The 16,294-nt window shown below is 49.3% G+C and overlaps 1 protein-coding gene across 1 annotated transcript; it reads left to right on the top strand.

Moving 5' to 3' along the window:
- Positions 1-9,120: 9,120 nt before the first annotated feature.
- Positions 9,121-15,679, top strand: ALDH3A1 (aldehyde dehydrogenase 3 family member A1). The gene is made up of 10 exons (XM_023529846.1): positions 9,121-9,282; positions 10,876-11,107; positions 11,596-11,681; positions 11,925-12,133; positions 12,755-12,872; positions 13,362-13,503; positions 14,133-14,299; positions 14,749-14,848; positions 15,256-15,386; positions 15,497-15,679. Exons 1-10 carry the CDS (start codon positions 9,121-9,123, stop codon positions 15,509-15,511), a joined length of 1,362 nt encoding a protein of 453 aa, XP_023385614.1. The 3' UTR covers positions 15,512-15,679.
- Positions 15,680-16,294: the final 615 nt, after the last annotated feature.

Raw genomic sequence — 16,294 nt, forward strand, 5'->3', positions numbered from 1 at the left:
TTATTATAAAGTCCTAGCTCCTTGGCCATTTGAAAAATGTAAACTGAATTCTGTGACACATACTATTATAAAATCTTATGTTCACATCATTATCATGAATCTACCCAGCTTTATTTAATTACAAAATATAATTCTGTAAATATATATTGAACTAAGTTCCCAGACCCAATTCAACATAGGGGGAGGTGGTGCCCTCACATCAAAAAACAATTTTCAGACACCAGCAGCATGTCCAAGAATTCACCTTGATTCTGACATTATCTACCTAGAGATAGCATCAGATCCCACAGGTTAAGGGTTTAGTTCTATAAGACTGTCCCCACTCTTCACCTACACACACTTTAGATGCCAGATGCAAACCCAGGCTCTTAACTGTGCTTCTGACTAGCCGATTATATGACCCCCTCCAAATCAGAATGTCAGTTGCAAATCCAGGTTGTTACCTATACTTCTGACTGACTGGCTAAAAATCATAGGTTCCCCTAACCCCCTCTTCAGGTTTGATTAATTTGCTTGAACAGCTCACAAAACTCAGGGAAACATGTTACTTACTGGATCACTAGTTTATTGTAAAAGGATATAACTCAAGAACAGCCAGATGGAAGAGATGCCTAGGGAAGGGGCGCAGAGCTTCCATGCCTGCCCAGGGCGCCACTCTCCCCACATCTCCATGTGTTCCCAACCAGGAAGGTCTCTGGAAAAGAAAGCCAAAGAGCGGTCCTCCTGGAGTTTTATGGAGGCTTTATTATATTGTCATAATTGACTAAGTCATTGGCCATTGGTGACTGAACTCAACCTCCAACCCCTCTCCCCTCCCCAGAGATCAGGCAATGGGGCTGAAAGTTCCAACTCTCTAATCACATGATTCTCCTTGCAACCAGCCCCCATCCTTGGTTGGGGTCCAAAAGTCACCTCATTGACATGACAAGAGACACCTTATCACTCTCAATATTTAGGAAATTCCAAATGTTTGGGGAGCTATGAGCTAGGAACTGTGGATGAAAACCAATTATGTTATAAATCACAATATCACAATATATTTACAAATTTATAACATGTAGCAGATGTTAAAGAGTAAAGAGCTTGATTTTCATACAGCAGTTTATTAAAGACATAAACACAGATCAAACAGAACTCCTCTCAGTGAACTGTTATCAGTAACTGCTTAAATCAGTGTTTCTCAAACTTCACCTGGAGGCATCAGAACCACCTGGAGGACTTACTACAACACCAATTGCTGTACCTCATCCTAGAGTTTCTGATTTAGTAGAATCTGCAGCTCTAACAGGTTTCCAGGTGATGCCGATATTTTTAATCTGGGGACCACATTTTGAGAACCACTGACCTAGTCTTGTACTTTTTAAATAGGTGAGGTTAAAGCCTGGGGTCATCAGATAGGTTCTGGTGAGTTGGCATTTGTCTTGATCGCTTCACTACGGTTTAGAATCTGGTCCTCACAGACTTGCAGGCCCAGTAGTTTGCCTGCATCAGCGGGACGAGAGCTGGATCTATTGTCTGGGGCAGGGTAGATGTTACCTGAGCTCATAGAGATAAACCAAGAGGCCAATGCAGTGTACTCACAAATGAGTCAGCCTAATGGCAGGTTCTGCCCATGTGGATAACGTACAGGGTGGCCAAATCTTATCAGAAATGACAATTTTTCAATTGACAATAATGAGAATAACTGCTGAGTCCACAGTACCAGAGCACCCTCTCCCTGTTTGCAAATGACTGGAGAGGCCAGAGTATGGGAAGGTAGCTTTGTGGGCGCGGTGTGGGAACCAGGGCATGCTATCAATTTGCACAAGCCTTGGTGGCCTAACCTGCAGTGGGGTGGGGCCCCTTGCCAGGCCGAGCCTGCTTAGCCAGGAGTCTGCTCTCCAGACCTGGGCTGGGAGGCACTCTGCCAATGCTAACTTCTGAGATGCTCCTTGTTCCGGCCCACAGCCCCTTCTGGTCAAATGGTCTTCCTCCAAACAAGTGCTTAATTTCCACTTATTAGGGTCACCTGCCAGGCCTGCACCTGGAGAGAGTTCCATTTTAGCTGGAGTTGTGGGTGTTTCTGAATGTGCCACCACATGCACACAGTGGAGTCTCTGTCCTTCCACAAGAGGAGTTGTGCGTGAGTTTATGTGTTCAACTTGCAGTTTCAAGTTTCTGAAGGGCACCTCAGGATCTTGTCATACACAGGCTTTATTTCAAAATTCTGATTCCAAACAGCTTTCCTACCTCACCTCAAAGGACACCTCCCATACTTGGATAGGCAGTCTCAGCCAGGTGGGGTAGTTTGTTATCCTGCCCATGACCTCAGCTGCATGTCAGATCCTCTTGTGGCTCCCAGGCTATCCAGCCCTGGTCGCTTCAGCTTAGAAACAAGGTCGGGGCTGTATTCTCCACAGTCTGGACACTGTTTCTGCGTGTCCTGTGTGTCCAGGCCTCTCTCCCTCTTCCCACTCTCTTAACAGAAAGGAGAGACATAATCCCAGACTAACTGCTTAAGTTTTTCCCTTCTGCTCTTAGAAAGAAAGTGGTTTTCCCCTCCTGACATCTATTTCTAACCTAAGCGTTCCTTGAAATTTAAGCAGAGTAACTTTTCAGCCAAATTTTTGATTTATTTAAATTTTTTTTTTTGTTAGTTTTAGGTGAATTTGCTGAATCTTCTTGCCAAATGATTGATAATTTCTCTCGGTCTTGGCTTAGACTCTGTCCAGCCCCGCAAGCAGGATGATTTGGTGCACTGGCCTGTTTCCATTATCTTCTGAGGCCTCCTCTATGTCAGGCACTGTGCCAAGTACTGGGGATATGTGTATTGAACAATAGTTGAGATCACTGGCTTCATGGAAATTCCAGTCTGCAGGGGGACAAGGAGCGAAGAAAAATAATCAACAAACAGTTACACAAACAAATATATGATTGCAATTTGTGACAGGTTCCTCGAAGTAAGAACAGTATTATTTGGGGTCGGGATGTCAGAGAAGCTGAGATATGACCAGGAATAAGAGTTACCATGGTGCAGAGTAGATGAGGAAGAGTTCCAGGGAAAGGATAGCATGTGCAAAGGCCCTGAGGTAGAAAATCACCTGGCCTATTCAAGGAATGCCAGTGAACTGGAATGTAGTGAAAATGTTGGGAAGTGGTACAAAATGAGGGTGATGAGGCAGCCAGGAGTCAGACTATGCAGGATATCAAAGACCATGGGAGTTTTTTTCTTAAGAGCAGTAGGAAGCTAATGAAGGATGTTAATGGGAGAGAGACAGGCTCAGGCGTTCATTGCTCAAAGGTCCCTCTGGCAGCTTTTTGGAGAAGATATCACGGAGAGGTGAGCATGTATTCAGAGAGAGGAGACAGGCAGCAATGACAATAGCCTTGGAGAGAGAGGTGACGACCAGGGTTGGGATGAAGCATTGGAGGCAAAATATTAGGGCTTGCAAAGATTAAAATCTGGAAAGCATGTATCTGAAACACTTTCTATGACAACTCAAACTATGCCAGAACTGAAACTTAACCAAAATAATAACAATAAAAAAATTTAAAAATCTAAAGATTTTGTTCTCCATAGATTTAAACAAGTTTCAAGGCTCCTTGCTCCATACTTGCAGGCTTTAAAAGCTGCTACTTGTAACAATAGCAACAACACAAACATTTATACAAAGCTGTCTGTATGCCAGGTACTGGTTTAATCAGTTTACATAGTCATCGTTGCCTTTGTTTGTTTTTTCCAGTTGCTTCCACGGTTCTCCTCAGGGAGGTCAACTTTATGCTGAAAGATGAAGGAGGAAGTGGGATGGATGACGGTGCCTTAGAAGCAGTGAAAACTGCAGAGGAATCTCATGGAAGGGGCAGCGGGGGTGGGCCCAAGAACCAGGAAGAGAGAGGTTCCGGGGGCCCATCTCTCAGCTTCTTTTTTTTATACCATTTTCCAGATGAGGAAGCTGAGGCCCAGAGAAATTAAATAACTTATCTAAGGACATGCAGCTGGTCATGTTCAGTGTTCAGCAGTTGGGTGAAGATTTCCACTGAACTGAAGAAGGAGCTGAACATCAGACTTGGGCAGGGTCGGGGCCAGAGATGTAGGGAACCTAGCAAGCGGCTGAGAGACTCATCTCTCCAGGGAGCTACTGTCATAATGAGTCAGCTCCTTTGGCCTTGGGCCTTCCACCCTATCCTCTATTCAAGATGTTGCTGTGGCAACTTCGTGGGGGCCCACACTCACCCTGGCTAGTCTGCCCCAGAGCACCTTGTTGGACCACCACATTGAATCTGAAGAAAAGAGGAAAGGTCGTTTCCAAAGATAATCAGGTGCCACCACCAGAAAAGCCAGGGAGAGGGCAGTGGTTTCCAGGTTGACACAAGAGATCTGGTCTATCTACCTGCTCCTCCCCACCTCAGAGGATGCCCCACCTTCCTCCTACCACCTACCCCAGGCACCAGATCCTGCCAGTGTTGCCTTCTGCTATTCTGGTATGTTTCTCACTCTGTTAGTCTAGATTGGGGTCTTGTAATTTCTTATCTCCTTTACTAGAAGCTACAGCTTTCAGTCTGAACCTTATTAAGACTGTGCCCTATTAAGAGGGCTTCTCTAAAAACAAAGATCTCGAACATAGTTCTCTATGATAAGCTCCTTCATACTCCCTCACCCCCACAGCCTGGCCCAATCTACAGGCCTCAAGGAGCCCCCTGCTACCGAGAGCCTCATCTAGCCCCTCACCTCCTGCTAGTAGCAGTGTATATGTTACACCTATTATTAACGGTAGTGGACACACGACTTTGTTTCTGGCCTCTGTGCTTTTGCTTTTGCCATTCCAAGTCCTCCTGCTCTTCCTTGTCTAAATTCCTCTCATTCAGCTCAGGCACTGTTTCCCTCCCATGGGACACTTCATCTGAGTTCTTGTAGCATCGTGTGCCTATTCCAATTGCTACAGTTTTCATATTGTTTTAAAATTTTTGGTTTACTCTATCATTCAACAAATACTTATTGAACACTTACTATGTGCCAGACACTGTGCTAGGTGCTAAAGGATTATAGCAGGGAAAAATCAAATTCTAGATGGGTGAGGGGTGACAGGTAGCAAACAAAATAAGTAGACAAATAGTACATTAGAGGGTGATAAATGCTCTGGAGGAAGAGGACACAGAGTGATGTTGAGGAGTTGGTGCTATTTTATACAATATTTGAGCAGAGCCATGTGGGTGGATAGAGAGGGGAGGGGAAGAACATATCCTTAGGATCTCGTAGACCTTTATGGGGAATCTTTGTTTCCTTCCTAGTGAAATGGGAAGCAAGGACACCCAAATGCTGGATGGAGAACAGCCTGCAGGTAGGTGAGGAGGAGGCCAAGAGTCCATGGCAGCAAGGAGGTATGCATTGTGACTGGCTGTGTTTTTCCACATTTCCCTCCATCCCCACTGCATGGCACAGAGTGGATGGGCAGCAAACATCTGTTAAATAATGGGGAAAGGGGCTTCCAGATTCCTTCCTTCCCAAGCACATCTGGTTTTCTGGATGACCCCACAGAAGGGGCAGTTATTATTGGTTTCTGGCCCTCTTCTCTGCTATTCAACAAGATAGCAGATCCATGTGTGGAGAAAGTCCCCTGGCTTACAGCTATCCAGGGTTGGAGATTCTGCCTCGATGAGGCCCTGGCACCAGTGCACATGGCAGAGAGGGGAGGGGGATGAGAACATGCCTCTGCTGTGGTGCATATTCAGGGAGCTGTTTGCACACTTATCATAACTTGTACCTCACCTACTGCTGATCTTATGTAACCGGAAAAATTGGTAGAACAGCATCTGGCAATTGCACTTTGGAAGAGGGCTAGGCCAGGTTGAATCAATCAGCAGCTCCTACGCCCAAGGCAAACAGATGCATGAGCTCCTTTTGAAGACTGGATGTGAGCCCTACCCATGCCTTCAAAGACACATTCTTGCATTTTAGAATGGAACAAAATCAGACAACCCAAGGCCTAATCCGCCAAACTGGGGCTCAAAGGGAACAGAGGCCCTGATTATGCTACACCCCACATTTGAATATTGTTTTGGTCTTGTTATATAACCTTCCTAGGCAGGGATGCCAGGGCTGAGGGGTGAAGAGGAGGGTCATTAAATATGTCTCCTCTAGGCTGATGTTTATTCCAGGAGCTCCAGCCACTGGGAGAGGCTGTGTCAAAGGTACTCCTCTTTCTTTCTTTTTTCTTTTCTTTTCTTTCTTTCTTTCTTTCTTTCTTTCTTTCTTTCTTTCTTTCTTTCTTTCTTTTTCTTTCTTTCTTTCTTTCTTTCCTTTCTCTCTCTCTTTCTTTCTCTCTCTTTTCTTTCTTTCTTTCTTTTCTTTCTTTCTTCTCTCTCTCTCTCTCTCTCTCTCTCTCTCTCTCTCTCTCTCTCTCTCTCTCTTCTTTCTTTTTTTCCTAGGTGGGAATATCTAGGTGAAACTTGCACTAGGAGTAAGGTCCATCTTTGTGGCTGGTCTTACCCACCCCTCTCCCCCGGGAGGGTCCAAAGCCCACCTCTGGCAGCTCTGCCATGCCCCAGAACTGGGAGGTAGAGAACCTGGAAATCTAAGGAGCAGTGGGCCAAGGGGATGATGGGTGAGAATCCCTAATTCACTCCCCTGGAAGGCAGCAGAGCCCAGTAGTTAAAAGCATGAGAGGAAGATAGAGATAGAAATGTGTTCAAATCCTGACTTTGTCACTTGTTAACTGTGAGAAAAAGACATGGCCTCACTTTCCTCCTCTACAAAATGCCCTCATAATGGTTTCTTCTTGCGGAGTTTTTTTGAGGATCAAAGGGGATGATGAAGGGGCAGCCGATCACCAGGACACCCAGGGCCAAAGCTGGCACAGGTGAGGCAGACAGGATACAAGGAGGCAGGAAGGTGGACTCCATTGCCATTGGCTCCCATTGGGGTGCTAGGTACGACGTTAGATGATTTCTGGCTCCATTAATCTTTGTAGTAACTGTGAGGCTGCACTATTATAAATGCTGCCATGGAAGAGGCCCAGGGAGGCTCCTTCTTAGGAACCATGCATTTCTGAATGCTGGAGCTGGGGTGCCGGCCCACCCTGTCTCACTCGCACTAGGCTCTTCCACCCTGAGATGCCTGACTTGGTGACCCATGGCCAGAGTCTGCTGTCCTGATTTGACCACACAAGGCTAGGGAGGACCTTCCTGCAGGGCTGTGTGGCTGGGGTCATGGTCAGCGGGACCACCTGACCCACGGCCAGCTGGGCCAAGGGGTCCCAGTGAGAGGGCTCCCTTCAGCCTCCTGTCAGACCTAGGGAGGGGTCCGTGGCACCTCCAAGATGAGGGCACCCTGAGTGCCAGCAGGGACCTCATCTCTGTGCAGAAAACCTCAAGTGAGGGTCAGCACCATGGAGAGGAGAGGCAGTGGAAGGAATCAGAAACAACTTGCTGGAATTCAAATGGTATACACACACACACACACACACACACACACACACACAGGCTATTTCTATTTTTCAAAAAAATTATATATACCATAGATAATAATATATACCGTATATTATTCATCCCATATATACATACATATATATAACATTTAGTATATATACCATATATACTTATATTTATATACATATATAATATATAATATGTACCATATATTATATATGTGGCAGATATACATATATTGTACATGATATATATAATTTTTTTATAAAGTGGAAATAGCCTTATTGTGTTTTTTTTTCCTTTTCTTCTGATGTTAGAAGTTATGCAGTGTCTGAAAGTGGGTGGAATACCTCTGGGCAGACAGCAAGGAATCGCTGAAGGAGAAGGAAGAAGGGAGACTTACTTTTCTCTGCGCCCCCTTTTTTGTATCTTTTACATATTCTACCATGAGCATGATTACCTATTACAGATTATCTTTATTCAAAAAATTAACAAATATTTAAAAAAGATGCAAGCTCATTGCACAAAAGTCAAACACTACAGAAGATCAAAACAAAGATCACTGCTAATTCACCATACGTGGGGGCTGCTGGTCTGGTCTTTTCTTGCATGTGCACACACACACACACATCCACACCCAGTGTACCTATTTTCTGTAACCTGTTTTTTCCTTATCCCTCATGAGGAGGGACACATCTGGCACAGAGAAAATGCCCTTATAAAGATGCTGCCACACTTGCTCTGTCTCTCTCCTAAATACGGCATATTCAGCCATCACATAGGTGCAGCATAGTTCATTTAAATTGTCTTCTGCTGACAGAGACTTAGGATATTTCCAGTATCTCTCTGTTATAAACAAACCTGATGAACTTTCTTATTTATGAGTGTTTAGAAATGTTGCAATTTTTATAAGCTTCTTAATGTGGAACTATAATGTCAAGAAATATGTTTTAAAGGCTTTTTTGCTAAACGGCTCCCAGGAAGAGCTATCCCAATCAGCGAGTATGGTTTCTTGCACCCATAGCAGGAATCTCCTCTCCACTTCCATGTGAAAATCTGAAACTTTGCAAGACCTTTGCTGGCATTCGCTCTGTGTCCCACAGGTGTTACAGACACACATTGGTTTAGACATCAAGTCTGGTTCAGTCTGCCAAGCAACCAGAGCTTTTGGGAACAATTGCTTAGACAGAGGTGGTGCAGATATTTTAACACTGGGTTTTCTTTGATCAGCTTGAGTGTGGAATCGCAACCTGTGCCACCCAATCTAATCTAGAAAGTGGCAGGGCTGCGTGTGCAGATCTCTTGGAGTGTTTGTCTGGGAGTGTCACCAGCTTTGCAAACAGGTAGAGGCAGGAGTGGGAAGTAAAAGGCTCCAGGACAGGCCTGCCACAGCGCACTGCTAAGAGCTCACCATGGGCAATTATACTTAGAATTGCGTGTCACTGCTTCTTGGCCCTAACTGCAAATGTGTTTGTCTCTGCTCAGGGGGGCAGAGGGCCAGAAGGGTCCAGACATCTGAGGTAGGGAACTGAGAACGCAAAAGAATGCCATTTTCCCAGCGTCCCTGGGGAGATCCTCCTCTTTCTATACAATTAATGGGTTGGAGGAGCAGTGAGCGTGCTGCCCTGGGACCCCCAGGTTTCAGAGACAGGGTGGGAGCCAGGGTGCAGCCCGTCCTCCTACCCTGCTCCAAGGTGCTGCCTCTCCCCAGGCACCATGAGTAAAATCAGCGAAGTCGTGCAGCGGGCCAGAGCCTCCTTCAGCTCGGGCAGAACTCGCCCCTTGCAGTTCCGGATCCAGCAGCTGGAGGGACTGCGGCGCATGATGAAGGAGCGGGAAAAGGACATCGCGGAGGCTCTGATGGCCGACCTCCACAAGGTGCTCCCCCCGCCCCCATCTCCACACACACACATCCCAAAGGGCAGCACCGCCCTCCCAGCAAGGAGCCACGGCTACCTTGGGACAGCGGGACTTTCGGGCGCCAGAGCGCGGAGGGCAAGGATGGGACAAGGGAATAGGAACAGTCACTGCTTGCCTGTAGGACATCTGCTGTGCGTCTGGAGCTCGGCGCGCAGCTCTTTACATGAAACCTCACTTAGTCCTCAAAACCCTCTGCGAGTGTCAGGACCCTTTTATAGAGGAAAGTGCGGCTGAAACCATCAGACGCTGAGGTGGGGCCCACCTCCCGCTACCTCCTCAGGATTAGGAGCCCCAGGTCCCCGTGTTCCAGCGTAGGAACCGCAGCTTCTTTTCTCGCATCTGTCTGCCATTCTCTCCTGGCTTCGTTTCCTTTTCCATCCATCTTGGAGCAGGAGGCTACCCGTTTCAACCATCTCCTTCTGGCATGACATCCCGAACTTCTGGTCTTCTCATTCCTCCAGCCCTCAGCTTCACCCAGGGCCACCTGGTTCTGTACACGGGAACAGCACAGCTTAGCACCCCAAAGCACACCTGTTCTGCATGGCATCTTCCTTCCCTCCCCACCCCACCCCCCACCCCCACCTCCCACATCCATCCTTTACCCTGAGCAAAATCAGACACCTTCAAATTCTTAAACCCTTCACCTTGCTGCCTCCGAGATATTGGGGGCCTGCTATGACCTTGGAGAAGGGCAGAGGGCCCTTTGCTGTTGTGTTTTAAAAATCTTTCAAGGTTTCTCATCTTAAAACAAACAAAACAAAAAAATAGACTAGAGAACCCACTCTGTTGACTTAACAACTCTGTTTTGCTCTTCACAGCCAAAGTTCAGGGAAGAGCTTTATGTATTAAGTATAGTATGTTATGCTGTCTGCAGCTCCTCTCTCCCCGCCCTTGCACACTGCTGCCTCCCCACCACTCCAGGAGGATCTCAGCACCCACTCCCTCCTTCCCCTGGCTGAATTTCTCCTGAATTTTCTCCTAACTCTCTCTGGCTGCCTCTTTCCTTTATCCACTTCTTGAAGGTGGTCTTCTTAGGGCTCTGTCTTGGGTTCAAGTGTCATTTTAATCTATAAGTATTCCCAGACACTCACTGGCTCGGTTCCCCTCGGATCACTAATGACGCTCAAATCACTGGCCAGACCTGCCATCCCTTCAGGTACCTTCAATGGGACATATGCAAACCTGCCTGGACCCCCAGTACTGGCAGAAAAGGGCCCTTGCAGACCCACCACTCTAATGGCTGCTCTCCAGCTCTGTGCCTCGTGTCCCTTTTCTGGCCCAGCCCCCTGGGAGCCCATGTGGAATGTGTCTCATCACCCTGGCAGCTGAGCAAGCCCAGCTCTGTTCAACATGCCCACTCATCAGCCCTAGAAGGTACAGATCATGCTCCCATTTTGCAGATTGGGAGACTGAGGTTAGGAAAGGGTAGGCAGGTCGTTTCGGGTCACAAAGCTAAGGAGCAGTAAGCCAAGACCCACATATAGCCAGCCTTGGTGACTTCCTGTTCAGAGCTCTGGGGCCAGTGAGCTCACAGGAGCCGTCTCACCATAGAACGAATGGAATGCATACCATGAGGAGATGGTGTATAGCCTGGAGGAGATCGAGTACGTGATCAAGAAGCTCCCTGAGTGGGTTGCGGATGAGCCCATGGAGAAGACTGCTCACACCCAGCAGGATGAATGCTACATCCACTCGGAGCCCCTGGGTGTGGTCCTCATCATAGGCTCCTGGAACTACCCCTTCAACATCACCATTCAGCCCATGGTCGGCGCCATTGCTGCAGGTACCATGGGCCCCTTTCTGGGGGAGGCTCACCATCCTCCGCTGTGGAGTAGAGCCAGGGGGCTCAGGCCTTCGAGAAGATGGGTCCTGGTGTCAGGTAGTGGTTTGATGAGTCTGTCTTTCACAGGAGATTGCAGGGACCAAACTATTTAGCCAGGCTTTCTGCCTGAGGCCCAGGCAGGCTCACATGTCCATATAGTACCCCTGCCTGTCCGTGTGTATGGGGCTAGGCAGCTCTCAGATAAGATGGATTAGGGTTTTCTTACCGGTTGGCCCGCTCTGCTCAGGTGCAGAGCATTTCTCTCCCCTTCTTCCTTCTCCCACATCTCATCAATTGCATGGGGCAGATGGTGCAGTTCCTGTGGTGTGTGCCTGTAACTCTTTTACTCACTCCTCGGAGGACATAGAAGGTGGAGAGGGTCTCCAGGCTTGGTCACTGGGAGGGCAGAGCATTGAGGTAGGGCCACTCTGACTCCATGTGCTCTACAGGGAATGCAGTGGTCATCAAGCCCTCAGAGCTGAGCAGGAACACGTCGAGCCTGCTGGCCACCATCATCCCTCAGTACCTGGACAAGGTGAAGTGCTCTCCAGGGTATAAGGAGAACTGTTTTGGGGCCAGGTCTTTGAGGTTGAGAGACAGAGACTTCTTGCAGCAAGGGTCCCTGGTACAGGTAGGGGTGAGGATAGCCGTCCTCTCCCACTGGGGTGAACAGAGCCCCTGAGCCAGGAGAGGGGGTCTACTTGGAAGTGGCTTCCTTGGGCAGGGTGAGGAGGGGCTGTGGTCTTTTCTGAGCTTCGCCTCTCTCCTCACACAAAAGGATCTGTACCCGGTGATCGAAGGGGGAATCCCGGAGACTACGGAGGTGCTCAAGGACAGATTCGACCACATCCTGTACACCGGGAGCACCAATGTTGGGAAGATTATTATGACAGCTGCAGCCAAGCACCTGACCCCTGTCACACTGGAACTGGGGGGAAAGAGCCCTTGTTATGTGGACAAGGATTGTGATCTGGACATTGCCTGCAGGTGAGCAGGCTTGGTGCCTATCTGAGCTGGAGTGGCCATTCTGGCTGCCTTCTAACTCAAGCAGACTGTAGTTCCACTCTGAGTAACACAGACATTGTCCCTGCCCCCATTGTGCCTGCAGTCCTGGGCAGGAGCTTTGGGGAGGGAGGGCAAAGGGAGGGGAATACCACATTCACAGAAGGGGTGAGGTCAGTCCAGGAAGACTTCCTGCAGAAGAGCGGTCAAACCAGAGCTCTGTCCAACTTCCATATCCCACATGCATGGCCTTCCGGAGTGTGGGACCCTCAGCAGCAGTGACACCTGGCTGTGCAGGACTCGAGAGCATGAACGGAGGGGCACAAAGTCCGCCACCCCCCAGAAATCTCTCACCAGTCACTGGTGAGGTTAAGATGTGCGGTACCACAGGCCCCTGTGAACATGGTCAGGGACACAGGTCTGCTCAGTCCAGAATCTGAAAGCCAGTGGGCTGCTTAGGGAGCTCTCCTGCTGGAAAGCTCATAGCTCCTGTCTTCTGCCCACCAGAGAGCTGTCCTCCTGCACTCAGCCCCTTGAGCCTTGATCCTGAGCTAATGGAATAACCTCCTGCCTAGAAGAATGCAGTCTAATCTGGTATTTTCACAGACGCATTGCCTGGGGGAAATTCATGAACTGCGGCCAGACCTGCATTGCTCCTGACTACATCCTCTGTGATCCCTCCATCCAGAACCAAATTGTAGAGAAGCTCAAAAGGTCCCTGAAAGTGAGTGTTGGCCCACGGGAATGAGTGAGAGGCTACAAGGTAGAGAGGTGGGTGTAGACTTTAGAAAATACTGGATTTTTTTTTCTGATCATAAAAGTAATCTATGCTCACTGTAGATAATTTGGAAAAGATCAAAAAGCATAAAGAAGGAAAAAATGCTCCACCCAGAATCCCACCACCCAAAGAGTCACTACTAACTTGTTGGTATGTTTTCCTTTCTGTGAGCACACACACAAGGAATGTCATGTGATGTCCAGACAGCTTTGCAAATATTTCTTTCAGACAGTGCTGTCTCACAGTACTTTATATGTCATGAAAATTGTGGAGCACCCCAGATGTTGTGGCAGGCCAGTAGTTCTTGGTGTTGCTGTGCCATCCTCCACTGCACTGGCCCGATGGTGCCTGTGTGCTCTCCCAGGCCGGGGTCACTAGCAACCTTGTAGCCTTTGGTCATGTCCTTACCTGAAGCCTGTCACCTCTTTTCCACAGGAGTTCTATGGGGACGATGCCAAAAAGTCTCGTGATTATGGAAGAATCATTAACTCCCAGCACTTCCAGAGGGTGATGGGCCTCATGGAGGGCCAGAGGGTCGCCTATGGTGGCACCGGGGACATGGCCACCCTATACATAGGTGAGTGCACTCATCCTTTGGAAGAGCACCACCTACCAGGGCTGCTAGGGTTCCTGAAAATTGGCAGCTAGCGGGCACAGATATTTGAAGTGCAGACAACTCCATGGAGGGAATAAATTGCTTTCGCCAGTGAGCCTGGGATTGGCTCTGGGTCTCTTGGTGGGCAGGGGCTTGGCACAGTTCCTGGGAAGCCCCATCTCAGCCCAGAAGCCCCTCTCCCCACAAGGCCCAGAGAGCAGCTTCATCTCCTCCCAACCCCTGCAGCATCAGCAGGGGATTCAGAGAGAGGCCACAAGAGCTGCTGGTGTGCAGAGCTGGAGGGCGCCCCAGTTCTTAGGCTTGAGGGTCACTGAATGGGCCCCACTTAGCTTCCAATTTGCCAGGAGACCAAAGAACTCCATCAAGGAGGCCTCGTATGTGGGGTGCAGAGACCCCAGGATCCCTCTCATATAAGTTAGTCCTTTGTTCTCCCCAAGGTTTTCCAGGATGGAGCCTGGGTGGGTGGGAGGCCTTGCCCTTCTCTAAGCCTTGGCAGCCTCATTTGTAAAGGAATCGAAGGAGGAACCCTGGACTCACTGCATGAGTGAATGTCTCAGCACCAGCTGACTCTGGCTTGTTTCCTTCTTCAGCCCCCACCATCCTCACGGATGTGGACCCCCAGTCCCGGGTGATGCAGGAGGAGATCTTTGGGCCCATAATGCCCATCGTCTGTGTGCGCAGCCTGGAGGAGGCCATCCAATTCATCAACCAGCGCGAGAAGCCCCTGGCTCTCTATGTGTTCTCCCAAAACGACAAGGTGGTCCTGGGGTGCCCTTCTGCCAGGGTCCTGGGGCTCCCAGGCACAGCACTCATGCAGACAGGATCCAAGGGTCCATAGACTTTGTTTCAAATCCCAGCTTCCCTATTTACTGCTGTGTGACCTTGGACAAGTTACTTAAACTTTCTGAGCCCCTTTCTTCTCAGCTCTGAAATCAGGACAGTAACATCCACCCAGAACATTGAATGAGATGATCATCAACGTAGTGCCCTGCATTCAGTCATGGGAACTGTTGCTGTTTTATTTCCCTACCCAATACTTGATACGTGGGTAGAATGGGAGACACCAACAGGGCCTCAAGGGTGCAGACGGCAGCTGGGGCGCTGCCTGCACCAGCTCATAACCTTGAGGTTCCAGGACACACACAGAGAGGGGCTTGGGATGTTTTGAGGTAGGATACTGAAGCCCGGGAATGGGGGCTATTGCAGGTGATTAAGAAGATGATTGCAGAGACATCGAGTGGTGGAGTGACGGCCAACGACGTCATTGTCCATATCTCCGTGCACTCTCTGCCCTTCGGGGGTGTGGGTGAGTCTGGGGTAGAGCTCACTGTCTACCTGCTCCCTGCAGGTGTTCAGAAAGGGCCGGAGCAGCCCTGGGCCTCAGACTCCCACTAACTTCTCTTGTGTGGGCCTCTGGCCTCTGCCAGCATATCCATCAGCCACACTTAACCTTGAGACTCTAAAGGGCCCTAAAGGTCATCTGGTGCCCTGGGCCTGTTTCACAGAGGCCCTGAAAGAGGCAATATCAGCTGGACAACCATCTAATGGCATAGCTGGGATTAAATTTGTCTTGGGCACTCTCTCTGTTGTCTCCAGTGTGGACACTGAGGTAGGGAGAGGTGCTCCAGGGATCAGCTACCCCTGGGAGGATTAGTTGTATGCAGGGTCTGGGCATTGCGGGGCTTCCTGGGCCTGAGTGACTCCTCCCTACAGGGCACAGCGGCATGGGATGCTACCACGGCAAGCACAGCTTCGAGACCTTCTCCCACCGCCGCTCCTGCCTAGTGAGGTCTCTGCTGAAGGAGGAGCCCCTCAAAGGCAGATACCCCACAAACCTGGCAAAGGTGAGAGGTGGGGGAGAGGGGGGTGGGGACTGTCAGGAAGACCAGACTGCTAGGAGCTTCTGGGCCTACACAGGACGAGGGCCTCACTGCCCACTGTATCTTCCTCACAGATGACCCGTCACTGAAGCCACTGTATGCACCTGGCCTCCCTGTGCTGTGCCCTCCAGCCCCTCAGAGAATTGCTCCTGGAGCACCCCCTCTTGCTCCTCTGTGGATCAGTGCATGCCCCCAAGCCCATTCTGACCCGAGCCCTCACCTCCCCAAGTCCTCGCCACCTGGCTCGACATGTAAGACCAATAAAGTTTTCCAAGTGAATGAATGAGTGTGTACTCATGCTTCTTTTGCAGCCCTACACCCACCCATCCTCTCTAGTCCATTCCATCCCCCTACCTTGTTATCATCCTGAAAGCAGTGAAGGGCTCCTCAAGGCCTCACATTATCCCTGGGGCCTCACAGCAGGAGGCACTGGTGTCAAGGAGGAGGCATTTGTCTTCCATCTAGACATTGGAACTTCAGCTCCATTTCCACTGTCTCTAGCAGTGGGGTGACCAAGGAGGCTGAGCCTTGATGACTTAGAAACCAAGGGCCAATGTGCTCCTCTCAAATTAGATTTGGTGTCTAGGGCAGGGGTCCCTAAATGAGACCACAAAGTAGTCTCACGAAACCTCACAGGTGATTTCAGAGTGCTGCTCCTGGAGACAGAAGAACAGGAAGCCAGGTTAGCCTCAGGATCCATAGTGCCCGACAGCTCTTTGTCAGGCAGCAACCAGGTCCAGGGGTCTGGCCTTAGGGACCTGATGAACTTGGAAGGGATCTAGTGAGGACAGTCTGAAGCAGGGCTTTAGTCAGAGCAGAAGTCAAAAATCAGCCCAGTCTGGCTAGCAGATAAGTGGGGGTGGGTGGGGAGA

The sequence above is a fragment of the Pteropus vampyrus genome, unplaced genomic scaffold (assembly GCF_000151845.1).
Source record: "Pteropus vampyrus isolate Shadow unplaced genomic scaffold, Pvam_2.0 Scaffold44, whole genome shotgun sequence".
Classification (NCBI taxonomy): Eukaryota; Metazoa; Chordata; class Mammalia; order Chiroptera; family Pteropodidae; genus Pteropus; species Pteropus vampyrus.